This window comes from Canis aureus, chromosome 8 (assembly GCF_053574225.1).
Source record: "Canis aureus isolate CA01 chromosome 8, VMU_Caureus_v.1.0, whole genome shotgun sequence".
Taxonomy (NCBI): Eukaryota; Metazoa; Chordata; class Mammalia; order Carnivora; family Canidae; genus Canis; species Canis aureus.
In genome coordinates, this window is record NC_135618.1 from 46,844,573 (window position 1) to 46,864,467 (window position 19,895).

Genomic DNA, 19,895 nt, shown 5'->3' on the forward strand with positions numbered 1-19,895 from the left:
CTGTGACTATCATAAGTAAATAAAAATTTAAAAATAAACAAACAAACAAACAAACAAACACAGACTATTTAATGGGTACAGGGTTTCCTTTGGAGTGATGAATATGTTCTAGAACCTCATAGTGGTGATGACTGTGAAGCTTAATAAATGTCACTAATGGTAAAATTTTTTTTTTAATTTTTTTTAAAATTTTTATTTATTTATGATAGTCACAGAGAGAGAGAGAGACGCAGAGACACAGGCAGAGGGAGAAGCAGGCTCCATGCACCGGGAGCCCAATGTGGGATTCGATCCTGGGTCTCCAGGATCGCGCCCTGGGCCAAGGGCAGGCGCCAAACTGCTGTGCTACCCAGAGATCCCACTAATGGTAAAATTTACATTATTTTACCAATTATTAAAAAAAAAAGCATAGAGATGGTAGAACATGTTAAAAGCAATACCCACAAGTGCTCCCTTATTTTACTCCATTTCTTCCCTTGGAAATTCATATTGTTAAAAACACATACCACAAATAAACAGCCCTCATGACAAAATAAACTATTTCACGCTGGTAGATAAACAGTGGAGAATCCAGAATCGTTATCCTCCAGAATTCTACAGTCTGTCACTTGTTAACCTCTAGTAGTCTCTCCCCTCTTCACCAATAATGGTCTCCTTTCCCAAAAGGCAGCTTATACCTTATTGATACCTACTGAAGTTCATTCCAAGAAGTGAAACAGAGCCATATTTGTTAGCTAAATTCTTTCCAGTAACAGGACAAAAGGGCAGAAACCAGGAGTTCCCCCATAGACAAACTAAGCAAGTACTGTAAACTACTTTTTGCCCAATCTAGTATAACAATCCCTCTCTCCAAACGCGGTCTTCTCTGGCTAAGTACAATAGTTACTCTAATCTTTTAATTAATCCATAGTTTCAAAAATTAAGACAGAACAAATTCTCTTGGTTTATGAAAGGTAATGAGGATTTTGCCTGTTCTAAGTACCTCACAAAAGTGGAATCATAGGGGCGCCTGGGTGGCTCAGTTGGTTAAATGACTGACTCTTGGTTTTGGCTCAGGTCGTGATCTCAGGGTCATGAGATCAAGCCCGGCGTTGGGACTCTGCACTCAGCACAGAGTCCACTTAAGGCTCTGTCTCCCTCTTCCCCTTCAAGATAAATCTTAAAAAAAAAAAAAAAAAAATTGTGGAATCATACATTATTTATCTTTTTGTGACTGGCTTATTAATTCACTTAGCACAATGCCCTTGACGTTCATGTTGTACCATGGGTCAGAATTTCCTTCCTTTTTAGGCTTAATAATATTCCACTGTATGGATATATCACATTCTGTTTATCTACTTATCCATCAATTGACATGATAGGTTGCTTCCCCATTTAGCTTGTGTGAATAATGCTATTATGAACATGGGTTCTGAGGTCTGCTTTCCATTCTTTTGGGCACATATCCTGAAGTGATACTGCTGGATCATATAATTATTCCATTTTTAAATTTTTCTGAGGAAACATCATTATGTTTTCCACAGCGGTGTGCAGTTTTACATTCTCACCCACAGTTCCAATTTCTCCACATCCTCACCAACATCTGTTATTTTGTTTTTTTGATGGGTACGAGGTGTTATCTCGTTGTGGCTTTCATTTGCATTCCCCTAATGATTAGAGATGAGATCTTTTCATATGCTTGTTGGCTGTTTGCACATCTTCGGAGAAATGTTTCAGTCCCTTGCTTATTTTTTAGTCAGGTTGTTAATTTTGTTGTTGAGTTATAGTTCTTGATATATTCTGGATTTAACCCCTTATCAGATTTATGATATACAATTACTTTCTCCTATTTCGTAGGTTACCTACCCATTAATTTTTTATCCTAAGATAGTTTGGCATCTGAGTCTCTTAAAATATTTAATTCCATTCCACTGAGACTCAGCAGGACTAACAAGAACTGAGTCATCAAGGCTTGCCTACCAGCTGCAGGCAAGGCTACACTGACCTGCCTGGTCATCAGTATTAAGTCCCAGCTCCCGCAGAAAAGCTGTAACTAGTCTAGCCTGGCACTCAGTCCACTTGCTCTTAGTGAATTGTACTTTTCTTTCTATTGTGGTAGAACACTCATATAAAATTTACCTTTTACAAATATTTTACATATTACAACTCCATGGCATCTGGTTGGCATTCACAATATTATACAACCAATACCAGTATCTCGTTTCAAAACATCCTCATCATCCCAAAGGAAACTGTGCCTTCATTCAGGTCACTCCTTATTCTTCATCCCCTAGCCTCTTGCAACCCCCAATCTGCCTTCCTTCCATCACCATGACCAAACTACTTCTGTGACTGCCCTATGAACTAGGATTCATGATAAGCATTTTCATTCAATTGCCAATGACCTTCCAGTTGCAGCTATAAATACCTTAGTAAAAAGATCCTATGATAGGCTACTCTAATCTCCAGTGAATAAGGCATCAAAAAACCTCAAAGTATAATTTGTAAGATGCCAATTATACTTAAACCTTACACTGACGATGGATACCTTTTCTTATTTACTGTGCCTGGATTGAGGACTGGTGAAGACATTCTCACTGAAATCTAACAAAATCTCTATATGGAGGTTTTTTGTTTGGTTTTGGTCTAAAAAGGTTTACTTATTTATTATGGAGAGAAAGAATATGCACAAGTGGGGGAAGGGCAGAGAGAAGGAAAGATGCAGACTCCATGCTGAGGGCAGAGCCCCATGCAGGGCTGTATCCCACGACCCTGACACTCAAAATGACTGAGTCACCAGATGCCCCACTATTTGGAGGTTCTGATGGCAGAGGTCTGCTTTCCTACATAAATATCTCAGAAGAGGGAAGCCCGGGTGACTCAGCGGTTGGCACCACCTTTGGCCCAGGGCCAGATCCTAGAGACCTGGGATCGAGTCCCACGTCGGGCTCCCTGCATGGAGCCTGTTCTTCCCTCTGTCTGTGTCTCTGCTTCTCTTTCTCTCTGTGTTTCTCATGAATAAATAAGTAAAATCTTAAAAAAAAAAAAAAAAACCTCTCAGAAGCTGTGAGAAGGCCCTTTTGGAAAACAGGTAACGGTTTCTCAAGTAATATGTCTGTAATTATCAGCAACTGAGCAGCCAAAAATAACACAAAGGTAAGTTCAATGGAGACTTTACAGGTTTTAATAAAACCCTCTCCAATAATAAATTACAAAAAGATAGGAAGATTAGGGACCCATTTATGATAAAGGCAAATTCTCTTCTCTCAAAACAGATTAGGACTATAAATTGGGCACATTTTATAGTAGCCAATATAATAATACAAGAAAAAAAAAAGAAAGCAGGGGCATCTGACTTTAGGTCAGGTCATGATCTCAGGGTCCTGGAATCAAGCCCCATATCAGGCTCCCTGCTCAGTGGGGAGTCTGCTTGTCCCGCTTTCTCTGCTCCTCCCCCGCTCATGCTTTCTTTCTCTCAAATATATAAATCTTAAAAAAAAATAAAAATTTTGGGCAGCCCGGGTGGCTCAGCGGTTTAGCGCCGCCTTCAGCCCAGGGCCTGATTCTGGAGACCCAGGATCGAGTCCCACGTCAGGCTCCCTGCATGGAGTCTGCCTGTGTCTCTGCCTCTCTGTGTCTCTAATGAGAAAATAAATAAAAATATTTTAAAAAATAAAAATAAAAATTTTAATTTTAAGGGAAAAAAAGAAAATGAATTATATCATGATTAAGCCTGAGTTTTCATCCTGGACTCACTTGCTAATTCTTTTTTTTTTTTTTTTTTAAGATTTTATTTATTCTTAGAGAGAGAGAGAGGAAGAGAGAGAGAGAAGAGAGTGAAAGACACACACAGGCAGAGGGAGAAGCAGGCTCCATGCTGGGAGCCTGACGTGGGACTCGATCCTGGGACTGCAGGATCACTCCCCAGGCAGAAGGCAGGTGCTAAACCGCTGAGCCACCTGGGCTGCCCTCACTTGCTAATTCAGTGTGTTAACAGAAACAAGTCACTGAACCACTCAGGATCTCAGTAAAAGTATGGAGGTAACGTTCTCTTGAGGATACATCTTTTAGCTCTAACATGGTACTAATACTGGCCCTTCCCCATCTGTCATTGGATAACTCTAACACTCTATCTTCTTCTTTTTTAAAGGTGTTCTAAAAATAAAAAAATAAAAAAAATAAAAAGGTGGGTTTTATTTTTATTTTTATTTATTCATTTATTCATGAGAAACACACACACACACACAGATAGGCAGAGACACAGGCAGAGGGAGAAGCAGGCTCCATGCAAGGAGCCCGACGTGGGACTCAATCCTGGGCCTCCAGGATCACACCCTGGGCTGCAGGCAGCGCTAAACCGTTGTGCCACTTGGGCTGCCCCACACCATATCTTCTGTACTAAATTTTGTACTTGACATTAATAAAACATAATCCTGAATCTTACAGTCTCCTCTCCTCTCCTTTCCCTTTCTTTCTTTCTTTTCTTTTTTAAGATTTTATTGGGATCCTAGGTGGCTCAGCAGTTGAGCATCTATCTCCCTTCAGCTCAAGGCATGATCCCGGGGTCAGGGATCAAGTCCTGCATCGGGCTCCTTATGGGGAGACTGCTTCTCCCTCTGCCTCTCAATCTCTGTCTCTCATGAATAAATAAAATCTCATGAGAGACAGAGAGAGAGAGAGGGGCAGAGACATAAGCAGAAGAAGACTAGATGCCAGGACCCCAGGATCATGACCTGAGCCAAAGGCAGATGCTCAACCACTAAGCCACCCAGATGCCCCCTAAAGTTTCTTTTCATGGAAACCCTTAACTTTTTGAAAAGTTCTCTTTGAGAATACTTTCAAAAGAAAGTCTAAATGAGAAAGAGCATTACTAACTCTTACCTTGTTTGGCATCATCACAAGCTGCTGGCCTTTACAAATAGATCCTGATTCCAGCTTTCCCAGGACCACAGTGCCCATATCCTGTTTAAATTTGAAATAAAAAACTAAGTTACAGACTTTTGTTACTATTCTACAATAGTTCAACAACCCAAAGTGAAATCTTATGGGGCTTACTCAGAAAATCTTTAGTTCAAGTGGTAGAATGGTTAGGATTAATCTTAAATACAAGCTAAGTAAAAAATATATTATCTGTGTCATTAGCATATGTGCAATTATAATACTAGTAATACTAGTAAGTATGTAGGTCTAAGATCTTTTAAGACCCCCCCCCAAAAAAAAAACATGGTACCAGAAACAGCACAAATTTTTACATCTGAAGATCTCAATTATTTGTTTAAATTCTGGTTCGTTCAAAAATCTAAGCCTGCTTCCTCATGTGTAAAATTGGAAAAACACTTGTTTAAGAAATTTAGCATGGAGCTAATGAAAGAATTATTTGAGGAGGTCAAATATTACATACTGACAAACCTTTAAAAAAGAAAACTCACTTTGAAAATCAAATTAAACATAATAAAGCTTATTTTTTAAAGACTAACATCTAATATTGGTGAGGCTATGATAAAACCAGCACTCATATGCTGCGGGCAGTACTTGGGAAGGCTGCTGGTCAATATTCAGCAACTTTAATGTGCAAATTCTTTGACTCCAGCAGTTTTACTTGTAGGACTTTCTCTCTAAAAAATGATCATTGGCTCCCTGAGAAAACAGCTTAAACTAAATTAGGATCCATCTACACCACTAAATAACATTAAGAGACATCTATGCTATGTTGTTATTCGGATTGTTTTGTAACTTAATACACAAAACAATGATTTCACCTCCCATAAATCCCAATCTCTTGAACATTCTGGGTACCTTGTACTTATCCACAATTGGCAGCCTGATTGGTCCATCAACTGATCTATTGAAGTTTGGCAAATTATCCAGATATGGAATAAACGGTAATCCACTGAGAACATAACAATATCCATTAAAGAGAATCAACATAAATGTCAAAATTTTAAGAAGTTACATGACCGTAACTTTATATGAAAAACAGTTATAATACTTTCATTCTACCCACATACTCTTCTCATTCAACTGATTTTTTAAAAGATTTTATTTATTTATGTATTCATGAGAGGCACAGAGAGAGGCAGAGACACAGGCAGAGACACAGGCAGAGAAACAGGCTCCCTGTGAGGAGCCCAATGTGAGACTTATCCCAGGACCCCAGGATCATGACCTGAGTCAAAGGCAAACAATCACTGAGCCACCCAGGTGCCCCCCCCATACAACTGATTTATTATTCGGTTCATGCCCTTCTTTCCTCAGAAAACCAAAAATATAACAAAATAGCCTATAAATATAATGAAAAAGCTTCCCCAACAACTTACTTTATTAAAATTAGAAACATTTTCTAGTAAATGGCTTACATTTTGTAATAAAAGAACTACATTCTTTTTTTTTTCTTTAGGGAGAGAGAGCATGAGCACTGGGGGAGGGGCAGAGGGAAGAGAATTTTTTTTTTTAGATAGTATTTGTTTAGAGAGTAGGGGGAGGGACAGAGAGATAGAGTATCTCAAACCAACTCCAAGCTGAGCACTCCAAGCAGAGCCCAACATTGTCTGAGATCATGACCCAAGCTGAAATCAAGAGCCAGATGCTTAACCAACTGAGCCACTCAGGAGCCCATAAAATGACTACATTCTATTACTTAATTCCTAAGGACTTTTCCAGCTCTCAAATCAGGATTCTATAAAATAATTTCCCCTTATTTTTTTTAAAGAATTTTATTTATTTATGATAGTCACACACACACACACACACACACACACACACGGGGGGGGGGCAGAGACACAGGCAGAGGGAGAAGCAGAATCCATGCACCGGGAGCCCGACGTGGGACTTGATCCCGGATCTCCAGGATCGCACCCTGGGCGAAAGGCAGGCGCTAAACCGCTGTGCCACCCAGGGATCCCTAATTTCCCCTTTAAAACTACAGTATAGGAATTGGGAAGCTTTACTGCCAAGATAGCAATGCTCCCCCAAATTCATCTACAGATTGAGTATAATCCCTATTAATAATCCCAGCTGCCGGGATCCCTGGGTGGCGCAGCGGTTTGGCGCCTGCCTTTGGCCCAGGGCGCGATCCTGGAGACCCGGGATCGAATCCCACATCGGGCTCCCGGTGCGTGGAGCCTGCTTCTCCCTCTGCCTGTGTCTCTGCCTCTCTCTCTCTCTCTCTCTCTGTGACTATCATAAATAAATAAAAATTAAAAAAAAAAAAAAAAGATTAATAATCCCAGCTGCCTATCAACACATATTGACAAGTTGATCCTAAAACCTGTTATGCCTCAAAGGATATCATCAAGAAAGTGAAAAGACGTAACAAAAAGACAATCCAATTAAAAAATGGGCAAAAGTCATGGTATTTTTAAAAACCACAGTTACTTACAGTTATCGTTTTCTGATATTACTTATAACGACGTAAAGTTTTTCTAAAAAGAAGCAAAGGTTACTTACGTGTACCAAGGACAGAAATCTGATTGCTCTTTTAGATTCGCTCCAGTGAGTCCTGAGCAGGGCATAAAGTGAATGTCCTTTTTGGGATTGAAGCCAACCTTTTTCAAAAATGGCACTAGTTTCTCTTTACATTCTTCGTATCTATGAATATTTATAAATAACTCAATTGTAATAGAAAGCAAGGGAACTCTGGTTTTATTATTAAACAAATTAAGGTTTAAGAAAAACCCGAGGGGGGGGGGGGAAGAAAAACCCCAGGGGGAAAAAGGATACAGTAGCAAAACCATCCTTTATTCCACTTACGTGTCTGTAAAATCTAGTAAGACTGGCAAAACTTACCTCTCATTGCTCCAATTTACCGTCGGATCATCCATCTTATTGATGAGCACAATTAAGTGTTTGACACCTGCCGTCTTTGCCAACATTGCATGTTCTCTTGTCTGTCCGCCTTTTTCAAATCCAGTTTCAAACTCTCCTTTTCTAGCAGAGATGACCTATTCCAAGAAATCCGACAGTTTATTTTTAAACACTCAGGTATATAGCCCTTGAGCAGTGAAACAGCTTTCCTTTCAGTTTTATCAGGTTTTTGCAAGAAAATAAAAGTACGTTAATTATACCCTGCAGGCTTTTGAATGTCACAATGTCTAAATGGCTTAAGATTTTGGTAAATGTTTCTTCCGATCCCCCAATTTAAAAAAAAAATCTAGTATGCCTTTATATTTTGCGATTCAAACATGTATGTGACAGTGTTGGTACAGTGACAAAACAAACAAAAACTCTGCAAAATGACTGAGGCCTTAAGAAAACAGATAATTTCTCCCTCAGCTGTGTATCCACAGCACATGTGGTATGTACAAAGCAAACCCAGCTTGGCATTTAGTGGACACGGAGATCTGACAGTCATAGATAGATAATGACGAGGTAGAGAAAACATTAAGTGAATCCCATTATAAAGATTTGAGCAGATGAGTGAGACAAAAGTAAAATTTGTGACTGTATATAACTCATTGCAACCTCAATTTTAACTCTGAGGATAAACTCAAATACTTAACACTGAAATGCGGCTGCTCACAACCACACAAGTGAATTGGAAAGGTCTTTCTTACCAGTACAGCCAAATCTGCTTGAGAAGCACCACCAATCATATTTGGGACAAAACTCTTATGGCCAGGGGCATCCAGAATTGTGAAATGCTTCTTTTCTGTTTCAAAATAGGCACGGCCCACTTCTACTGTTTTACCCTTGTCTCGTTCTTCCTGATTTGTGTCTAAGGCCCAAGACAAATACCTGAAATAATTTTAAAATAAGATTAAGATTGCTAAGAATGTATGTTTTTATGATATTCTTCTACCACTTTATACCAAGGTATAATGGTATATATTCTTATACCACATTATACCAAGGTATAATGATGACATTGATGACATCCAGCTTTATGTGCAGCATACATTTAAATCAGGAACAGGACAGGGACACTTGGTTGTTTTAGTCGGTGGAGTACGCAACTCTTGATCTCGGGGTTGTGAGTTTGAGCCCAAAGTTGGGTGTAGAGATTACTTAAAATTTTTTTTAATCTTTAAAAAAAAAAAAAAAAAATCACAAGGGATACCTGGGTGGCTCAGCAGTTTAATGCCTGCCTTCAGCCCAGGGCATGATCCTGGAGTCCCAGGATGGAGCCGGCTTCCCACAGCCTACGTCTCTGCCTCTCTCTGTTTCTCATGAATAAATAAATTAAATCTTAAAAAAAAAAAAAAAAAAAATCACAAATAGGACTGAGTAGAAATTAAAATCGAGTGAATAAAATTTGAATTATTATGATTCAAACACTTGGAGCTCTTAGAAATATCTAGTTATTTACAGGTATCCTGATTTTTTAAAGTTCACATTATACCACTTGGCTTTTACAGAAGACCTACATTAGAAAAACAAATTAAAAAAAAACAAAAAACAAAAGACCTACATTGTAACTGCTTTTGCTAACAGAGACATCTGAAGATGATTTTTTTTTTTAATGCAGGGCTCAATCCCAGGACTGAGATCATGACCTGAGACAAAACTAAGAGTCAGATAGCGTCCAGTGTTTGCTCTGCAGCGAGCTATCATAGAAGCAGTGTGCACCCTGAGCAGTGAAGAGTGGCGTCCTCAAGCCCTTCCAGCTCTCCCCAGGAACTACACAAAGCACCTCTGCATCAAAATGCCATTGCTCTGAACCATGTCTGGGAACATCTGTGCTTTATGTCCATTTATTCTGTACATCCCTTAGTAAGATGAGTCCTTAGATATCAGAAAAGCCTAATATTCTCTGGGTCTGGTAATGCTCAAAAATTTTTTCCATAAAAACTAATGACAATCACTTCTTTGCTTTATGCCACTTTGGTTTACACAATGTTTCAAAGAAATGCTCTACTCTTACATAGCAGAGAAATTCTGTATATATTTTTTACTTTTATTTTTTAAAGGAGGCTCCATGCCCAGCATGGAGCCCAGTGCAAGACTTGAACTCATGACCCTGAGAGATCAAGACCTAAACTGAGATCGAGAATCAGATGCTCAAATGACTGAACCACCCAGGTGCCTCAAACCTATATATATTCTATAAGCAAACAGTATTTATGAAAACAAGCTGACAACATACACAGGAAGACTACTTTGTACCAAGGTCAATATGACTGGGAGCTTTTATGATCATCTGGCACAAAGTATAATACAAATAATAGCTATCTAAGGATGTTTTCAAAAGTGAAAGCCAAAAAAAAAAAAAAAAAAAGTGAAAGCCAGTAACCACCATTTGGGAGCAATGGGTTACTTGGTAAAAATCATTTCAGTGTTTCTTTGCCATGTGAAGATGATTCATGTAAGTTCAAACCATTCAGAATAAGTGTTATTTTAGATTACCTCATCATCTGTATTTCATTGTATGTAATCCATTTTTTTTAGTATAATGATGATCTTTTCCCTTAATACAGAGGAATACAATTTAAAAAACAACAAAAGCCATGAATGTCCCAAATAAATCTAACTTAAAAAAAAAAAAGTGAGATTAGCAACAAAAAACTGACCCTTTTTCTCACCAAAGGCAACCCCTATCAATAATTCTGTCCATTCTTTTTTCTTTCCAGTGTTTATTTACATCATTAATGATAATATTCTTTTTTTTTAATTTTTTTTTAATTTATTTATGATAGTCATACAGAGAGAGAGAGAGAGGCAGAGACATAGGCAGAGGGAGAAGCAGGCTCCATGCACCGGGAGCCCGACGTGGGAATCGATCCTGGGTCTCCAGGATCGCGCCCTGGGCCAAAGGCAGGCGCCAAACCACTGCGCCACCCAGGGATCCCTAATGATCATATTCTAAGTACTATCATGTCACCTCCTTTCTCTCCAAATTCCACTGTAACTTAAGCTCCACTTCTGGGTATTATAAATTCCAAAAATGCAATTTTTTAGTGGTTATGTAATGACCCTATTAAATGGATGGTTTAGAATTTATCCAACAAGTGTATTACTAGACATATGAATGTTCTCAAATGCTCCCGTACAAGTTTTGAAGTCATCAGGAGCTGATCCACTTTGTAGAATAAGGGGAAAGGAAACTTCTCCTTCGTTATGACACCACTTTAGACCTCATGCACCTACACCTTAGTAGACTACAATAGTATTAAGTAGGCAGTGTTTCCTTAAAAGTAATTTATAGTGCCATAAAAGTTTATTATACCAAGTTTCTCTGTTTTTCTCTTTAGCTTCTCTTTCGTATTTCTCGAGTGTCCTTTTGTCAACCATTCCGGTCAAATACCTGGAAACAAAGGGAAAAGAAGTAAACAATTACAAATTATTCAGTGAAGTCATTTCAACTCTAAAGCTCTTTATAGTGGAAATTCAACTCTAGAAAACAGCTATTTTAAAATACAGGAACTGGACAGCCGGGTGGCTCAGTGGTTTAGTGCTGCCTTCAGCCCAGGGCCTGATCCTGGAGACCTGGGATGGAGTCCCAGGTCAGGCCCCTTGCATAGAGCCTGCTTCTCCGTCTGCCGCCACCCACCCCCACCTTTCTGTGTCTCTCATGAATAAATAAAATCTTTAAAAAATAAATAAAATACAGGAATCACTGATGGATGCTGATATCATAGAAAGTCTAAGAGGAAAAGATATTTACATAGTCTCAAATTCTCTCCCCTCCAGATAAAGGGGAAAAGTAATAACTTTACTGTGGAGAATCCTGGCAGACAACACATCAACCAAATAATCCTGGCTAAGACCATCAGCGGTAAAGTTCTCATATGGAGGGGCACCAGGGTGGCTCAGGGTTGAGTGTCTGCCTTTGGCTCAGGGCGTGATCCCGGGGTCCTGGGATTGAGTCCCACACCAGGCTCCCTGAGGGAGCCTGCTTCTCCCTCTGCTGATGTCTCTGCCTCTGTGTGTCTCTCACGAATAAATAAAATCCTTAAAAAAAAAAAAAAAAAAGTTCTCACATGGAGAACTGACATGAGGTACTCCTGATAGGATGGTCTGAGGAGAGTACAACATATCTCCTGTGTGACATTCTTGCCCAAATGTACAACGTCAATGTAACTGTGAAACACCTCAATAAGGAACCTACTAAATGGCACTCTTTAAAGTCATGACAGTTGTGGAAGACGAGACTGCGGCAATGTCACAAGCTGAGAAAACTGAGAAGAGGGAACCAGAGGATGGAACTACTAAATGCCAGGTGGAATTCTAGAACCCAAAAAACCACATTCGAGGAGAAATTGGTGAAATTCAAGAGCCACAGCTTAGTAGTACTGTACCAATATTAACCATCTAGTTTTGAGGAGTGTACTACAGTTATTTAATATGTTAACACTAGGAAAGGCTGAATGAAAGGTATATGGGAACTTTGTTACTATTCTTGTAACCTTTCTGTAATTCTAAAATTATTTCAGAATAAAAATATTTTTAATTAATTTTATTTTTTAAAAAATGTTTATTGGATCCCTGGGTGGCGTAGCGGTTTAGCGCCTGCCTTTGGCCCAGGGCGCGATCCTGGAGACCCGGGATCGAATCCCACGTCGGGTTCCCGGTGCATGGAGCCTGCTTCTCCCTCTGCCTATGTCTCTGCCTCTCTCTCTCTCTCTGTGTGACTATCATAAATTAAAAAAAAAAAAAAAAATGTTTAGTTACTCATGAGAAACAGGAGACAAAAAGGTAGAGACACAGGCAGAGGGAGAAGCAGGCTCCATGCAGGGACCCCAACGTGGGACTCGATCCTGGGTCTCCAGGATCATGCCCTGGGCGGAAGGCAGCACTAAACTGCTGAGCTACCCAGGCTGCCCAAATTAATTTATTTTAGAGAGAGAGTGTGAGTACAAGCGGGGGGAGGGGCAGAGGGACAAGGGGAGAGAGACATAGACTTCTTAATGAGCACAGAGCCCCATGCAAGGCCCTATCCCAGGAACTGAGATCATGACCTGAGCCAGAACCAAGAGTCAGACACTCAACTGACTGAGCCACACAGGTGCTCCCAGAATTAAATTTTTTTAAAGGGCAAATACAAATACTATATAAAAGAAGTGTTGTCCAACAGTCTTGTCCAGGCAATTAAGTCTTATTAATACACTTCAATATTTAATATTTGAAAAAATTATCAACAATTAAAATTTTAAAACAATTCCTTAGGAATGCTGAACTGCTTTCCTTGACTCATCCAAATCAAAGCTTCCTGTTGGAGCTTTCATTCATCTCTGTGTGTTCTCTGCAATCATCTACAGTGCATGTTCCTAGCCAGCTGAGCACAGAATCCTAGTGAAATGTCCATGAAAATTACAGCCCATAAGCAAAAAATATACGTTCTCCTAAAACACAAAAAATCAAATGGGCCCAACACTTCCATCCACAGAGCTTTAGTTAACGATTCCAATTTAACAGGTTTTTTTTTTTAGATATTTATTTATTCATTCATTCATTCATTCATTCATTCATAGAGACACAGAGAGAGACAGAGAGAGAGAGAGAGAAGCAGAGACATAGGCAGAAGGAGAAGCAGGCTCCATGCAGAGAGCCCGACATGGGACTGGATCCCGGGTCTCCAGAATCCGGCCCTGGGCTGAAGGCAGCGCTAAACCACTGCGCCACTGGGGCTGCCCTTAACAGCTTATTTTAAGGTCTGCAAACTAATATTTCTTACAATCTAGGTTTTATATTAGTTTTTATTAAAAAAAAAAAAATCTAACAGACAGCTTTTAGAAATACATTTAGTTAATGTTCCAGGACAGTCTGACAGTGATGACACAAGAATTCTAAGGAATGCCTAAATCTAATCAGAAACTACTAACAATGATCACATTGCAAAAATTCCTTCTTAACATCAGCTTTCCTTACAGGTAATGTCTATCTATAATTTCTTCAGGTGACCTATTTTATTGTCTTTGAATTATTATATGTGTACAATGCCCAAAATTCATTCAATCAAGTTAACTCTATTATTTAACAAAAAATACAGACTTACATTATTTGTCCTCCAATGGTTGACTTGCCAGCATCTAAAAGTAACATCACCATCAAAGATAAATAAACCACAGATGTAAATGGAACAGAACAAAACAAAACAAAACCCGCTAAGTGCACTAACAGCATTGCTGACTAGCATATGTAATTACATAAATTCAGTTGCAAATGAAGCTGCCAAGACCCCTTGCAGCTCAACAATGACTTACTAGTGGAAAACAAGAACTTAGAACTACTTTACCTATAAGGAAGAACTTTTGAACAGATTGCTCTCTGACCTTCAGCGGAGAGCACAGCAGCAACAGAATATAAATTACCCAAGAGGAACCTCAGGGGAGAGCAAAAGTAGCCAAAGAGCTGTGAACTACATTTAGGTAGTCTGCCTTTCACTAATTTTAGCAAATATAGGTGTTCCTTTACACATTTCAAAGGAGTCCTTGCTACTAAAAAAGGAGTATGGTATATAACGTTATATTCAGGAGAAAGCAGAGATAAAGGGAAGGAAAAAAGGACACATAATTCTGTATTTTCTTCTTTCGATTTTGGGGCTAAGTCAGATGGCCAGGGAATATCTGAGTAAATTAAATGGGTTTCATTTTGTGCTAACCCAGCATCCAGAAGTCACTCCAAATTAATTTCCTATATCACTCAAAATTAGTTAGATGAAGCCCAAAAAATTAACAAATTAACTGGAGTTTACACACAAGAAAACCAGATTGGGATATTAATTAACATATGTCATCATAAAAAAAAAATATATCATATGTTTAGCCACCATTGCGCTGGGAGGGTGGATCTATAGACCAATGGCGCATCACATATAAATATACTAAATCTTATTTTTTTCAGCTCCCATGCCATTACAAAATTATTTATTTGTCCCACAAAGTGTTGGCAGTTTTGCCAGGTAAAAAAAAAAAAAAAAAAAAAAAAAAAAAAAAAATTTATCGAGTTAAAAATCCAAACATTTCAGATTAATTCACGTCAGTTTCACTCAAAATCTCTGTGGAGCTGTTTGATGTACCAGTGACTGGTGGTATTTCATAGCCAGGAGGGCAACTTACCTACATGCCCAATGAATACCACATTTACATGTTCTTTTTTCGGAGCCCCCGGGGGCGCGACCACAGATTTGGGTTTTGGTATTTCCTCTTCCTCCTCCATCATTTCTTGGGCACTCTCCTCAGCAGCTCTTCCATCTCCCATGGAACAACCCCCTAACTCTGCTTCACTTATTTCTTCTTTGTGCTCCCATGATTCTTCTGGGGACATTTCTGTCTCCCCATTTTCTACTGAAATAAGACATTTAATGTAGAATTCTGAAAAAGACTTACAACAATCTGTACTGTAAAACACAGATGCCTTCCAACAACAAATAGAACCTTGCATATTTAGTTCTAGTTCTTAAAGTCTAGTGAAACATAAGCAAGGAAGTCTCTTTCACAACAGAAATGGATTACAGCTTTCAAGCCAGCCCCACTGCTGACATCAGAGATGACTCAGAGATTGATGAGAGATTGCTATTTTAACAAAGCTTCATTTCCATAAGGACAAACAAAATGTAAACAGGAGATGTACCACTCCTAACAGCCCAGTTATTCCAGTGTCAGGAAAATGGGAAAGTTTAAAATCAGAACACAGGGTTTACAAGATCTTTGCTTTTTCTTCTGCAAATAATCTGGTGTCAACTTTATCAACCACATTGGGAATCTGACACCTTTAAGAATAAGAAAGTTGCAAAAAGGAAGGAAATTTTTCACAAACAAAACAGAACAAGCTCAAGTCCTTAACCCAACTTTAGCAGTCTTCCACTCAGCTTTAACATCTGCAATCATTCAGCATATCATGGCAGCGCTGATGCCCAACTACTGCTTTCTAAATTCCAACAGCAAAGACTCAAAGTTTTAAACGTAGGCATTACAATAACCATGACACTTACATTTGCACCTTATATCCTGATAGGGTTTCAAAATACTGTATTAATATGGTCAGAAATTTTCTTACCAACAGGTTCTGAAAGTTCCATGCTAACAGCTGAATTTGAACCTAGACAAGAAATTGAGATATTGTATTTACAAAACAATATCCAGGTTTCACATACCATAGACAACTTAATGTTTTCTCAATTAGACAGAGGGTCGTATCACAGAAAATTACCTTCACATAACAATGACTGTTCCTCTTGAGAAGGTTCCACAGGTGCTGTTAAATAGAAATAAGTTCTATTAAAAATGAAGTCCTTTACATCCATCTTTATATATCTTTTAAGTTACGGTAAAAACCGAACTTCAATAACACAACAAAAGCCTCAATAATTTAGACCAAGAGCAACTAACTCAGGTGTTCAAATTAGAAGTCTCTGTTTAAAAAATCTTTTTAAACACGTACTGATTACAGCCAGTTTTACATTTTCTGTAATTGAAATATACTCATAAAGGCATGCTAATTCTCTTAATTTGCTTCATAAAATTCTCCTTCAAAGATATTGTAAAAGTAATCTGCAGCACAGTGCAGATCAAATTAGTGAGATTTTGTTCAACAAATACACGTTACTTCTCTAGATTCTCTCTTGGCAGCTCCAGCCCAAGAAGGCTATGATTAGCTATTTTTAAGATTCCATAATCACATTTTATTACCAAGATCCTTGAATAAATTCTGTTTGATACCAATAAAATAAAAAGGACATTTACATGAAGTCCTTGAAATGCAAATGATCCCTTACAACATGTCAGAAAAGGTGATTACAATGATGCCAGTTTTGTCCTATATTAGAATTCTAAGATCAAGCAACAATCCAGTTTCCACAGCTGTCACACTGCAAATCTACTTATGACATCACTGGAAGAGAGGTATGAGAAATATATCCTGATACCCAAATATACGTGAGTTTATTTTATATGTGACACTCCCAATATGAAAGTGCCCTTGCTTCAAAAAATCTCTAAGATGCAGAATGTATCAAAGAATTCCAAGTCACCTGAATCCTACACACCAAATAATAAAGAATAGTGAATTCATAAACTGCAAAGCTCATATTTAAAAATCACTGCACAGTGATTTACACCTGTAAATCAAGACAAAGTTTTGGGTCCAGTCTTCAACAATGTGAAGTGTAGGAAGAAAGTAATTTCCTGTTCCAGAAAGGTAAAGGGCAACCAAGTTTTTCCGAAAAGTAACATGCTGAGTGTTACTCAGGAAGATCCCTCTATGGTGGCAGATAGACCAACATCACCATATAGGAAAGCCTGCTCTGAACAAATGAGCAGTACAAATAGAGAGGAGGGGTTGAGGGCAAAGCTAACAGAGGCATCATCTGGCAAGAGGAGGAAGAGTGAAAGGTCTAAGATGATCCCAGCCTACATGATTAGCAGGATATTAACAGAAAATAAGAAAAAAAAATCATTTGATTTTTTAAAATTTTATTTATTTATTCATGAGAGACAGAGAGAGAGAAGCAGGCTCCCTTCAGGGAGCCCGATGTGGGACTCGATCCCAGGACTCCAGGACCACACCCTGGGCCACAGGCAGGCAAGCGCTCAACCTCTGAGCCACCCGGGCGTCCTCCCACCCCCCCACCCCCCAAAAAAATCATTTGAACAAGGTTTGGGAGGGAACAGGAATTATACTTCAGGTGTAATAGAGATTAACTTTTTGTTTTCCTATTTCAAAGAAAACTTTATGGGTAGAGAAAGGAAAATTGCCCCATTTTCAGAGAAAACCAGGCATGCTAAGTGAACCAAGTTTTTGTGCCTCCTCGGGATGGAGGAGAGCAGCACAGGGTAGTGGTAAGGGGCTGGCACTGAGCTGACTCCTACTTTAAATGCTGGCTTGTCCCCTCAAGTTATGAGATGCAGCTACTTCACTGGAATTCTGGAAATGACATGCCATCCACCTGACAGGACTGCTGAGAAAATTAAATGAGAGAATACATTTGTTTCAAGTCTATTAAATAATTACTGGCACCAAGCAGATAATCAACATGTGAGTCTCTCCCCCTAACACGCACTGAGGTACACTCAACTCTATCAAACCAGCATGACTATCAGATGTGTCGATCAGACGGAGGTACTCAAAAATCCACACAGCACTGGCGGTGGGGGAAATTAACTCCAATTGATTTTTAATGAGCCCTGATGTGCTGACTCATTCAACACCCCCCCCCCCCACCAAACACCCTGAAATACATAAATCACTCCCATCTAACACGCAGACAAACCCAACCCAACTGGGCTTTTTCCAAGTTAGACAAGTGCCATCTCGCCCTTCTTCAAACGGCCGTTGCTGAAAAACTACTCAGTAAAAGTAAACTGAGTCAGAGGTGATGCAGTGTTTTAAGGCGAGGGAAAAGATCACGTAGTAAGACACCCCAAACTGCAGAGGAGCTTTACAAAACCAAACAATACCACACCTGACCACCTAGTTCTAGAACCAACTCTTAGGCTTACAAATACACAATACATGCAGAAGACTGTGAGGCACTTCCAGGATAATGACATCAATCACCAGACCACCTCCGTGGCTGTAAAATAATAATAATCTGTTCGTGGCTTTATTTTTCAAAACATTCTATTTATGTTTGCCTTATGTTTGTAAAGCTCACAGGGACAGAGTCAAGTACTAAAAACAACTAAGTGCTTAATAAATACCTAGGCATATTAAAAGGCCCCCAAATAAGAAGTTGACCGTACTTTCCCCAAGGTGGAAAAAAGCTTTCCACCCATTCAGACAGATCACATTATAAACTTAATGGCAATGCCAGCGACATTTGTGAACTCATATTTTTGCAATAATGAACCAGAAAAATCAGATATAGCAAGCTGTTCTTTTAAATTTAAACTTCTCAATATAACTGCACCCGTCTTCTCATACACACACATACACCTAGGCAACCCTTTCCAGTTCATTCTACTCAGATCTTACTCATAATGTACATTCATTCTGACTTTACTAGCTACTAAGGAGCCCGGGCTGAGAATTCTAAGGCCCAAAGTCATTTGTTCATAGTCAGCAAACAGATGACCATGATTTCAAGTCCTGCACAGTTCATATCCGCTAGCGAAGGAAAAGTTAGTAAATCTCCCGAGGAGTGAGGAGTGACATTATGGTTTCCTATTTTCCAATGGTATTTCCATGTTCAGAGATAAACTCTTATCAAGCATTCAAAAAAAGGAACAATTCTACTTAAGTGGGAAAGCTATCAGAGTGCATCAATGAGTAACCTGCAATACCCCAAATTAAAAGGGAAACTAATACTCTGGTTCGTGATCAAGGAAGATTAATGAACTGGATGTGATACTGGGTATACCACCACAAATTTTAAAACAAGAAGGATGTTACCAATATTATTGCCTGTGCTAAAGCACAGATAATCTGAATCTTAAAACTGTTAGAGAAAATTTGAACCTGCTGAAATAAGCCAGACACAAAGGGTCACTCATATAAAATGTTCAGAATAGGAAAATCCATCATAGAGCCCGCAAGCAGGCTGGTGGTTGCCAGAAGCTGGGAGGAAGAGGGGGGAATAGGAAGTAAGTGCTTAATGGGAATGGGTCTCCTCTTGGGGTGATGAAAATGTTTTGGAACTAGACAGAGGTGTGGTTGCACAACATTGGCTAAATTATTCACCTTAAAATGGTTAATTTTGTTATGTGGATTGCACTGTAATTTTTTTAATAGATTTTATTTATTCATGAGAGACACAGAGAAAGAGAGAGAGAGGCAGACATAGGCAGAGGGAGAAGCAAGCTCCATGCAGGAAGCCTGATTGTGGGACTCAATCCTAGGACCCCAGGTTCATGCCCTGGGCTGAAGGCAGGTGCTCAACCGCTGAGACACCCAGGCGTCTCTCTAATTTTTGTTTTTAAAGATTTATTTATTTGAGAGCAAGAGAGCACACATGCGCGCATGTGCAGCTCTTGAGGGAAAGAGAGCAGCAGACTCCCAGCTGAGCATGGAGCCCACTGCGGGGCTAGATCTCATGACCCTGA

The 19,895-nt window shown here is 39.2% G+C and overlaps 1 protein-coding gene across 6 annotated transcripts in view; it reads right to left on the minus strand.

Annotated features, from left to right (window-relative positions):
* The window catches only part of GSPT1 (G1 to S phase transition 1), a 40,052-nt gene that overhangs the window by 8,943 nt on the left and 11,214 nt on the right, over positions 1 to 19,895 (minus strand). For 5 of the 6 annotated variants that reach the window (XM_077906670.1, XM_077906668.1, XM_077906664.1 and 2 more), the window contains exons 2-11: positions 16,066 to 16,110; positions 15,913 to 15,954; positions 14,973 to 15,200; positions 13,910 to 13,943; positions 11,141 to 11,218; positions 8,532 to 8,712; positions 7,765 to 7,919; positions 7,426 to 7,566; positions 5,776 to 5,869; positions 4,861 to 4,941 (exon numbers count right to left, since the gene is read on the minus strand). In XM_077906670.1, coding sequence (XP_077762796.1) covers positions 4,861 to 4,941; positions 5,776 to 5,869; positions 7,426 to 7,566; positions 7,765 to 7,919; positions 8,532 to 8,712; positions 11,141 to 11,218; positions 13,910 to 13,943; positions 14,973 to 15,200; positions 15,913 to 15,934 — 1,014 coding nt within the window. In that variant the 5' untranslated portion in view covers positions 15,935 to 15,954; positions 16,066 to 16,110. The remainder of the gene's footprint in view (positions 1 to 4,860; positions 4,942 to 5,775; positions 5,870 to 7,425; positions 7,567 to 7,764; positions 7,920 to 8,531; positions 8,713 to 11,140; positions 11,219 to 13,909; positions 13,944 to 14,972; positions 15,201 to 15,912; positions 15,955 to 16,065; positions 16,111 to 19,895) is intronic. The other variant, XM_077906665.1, reaches the window with a different exon arrangement.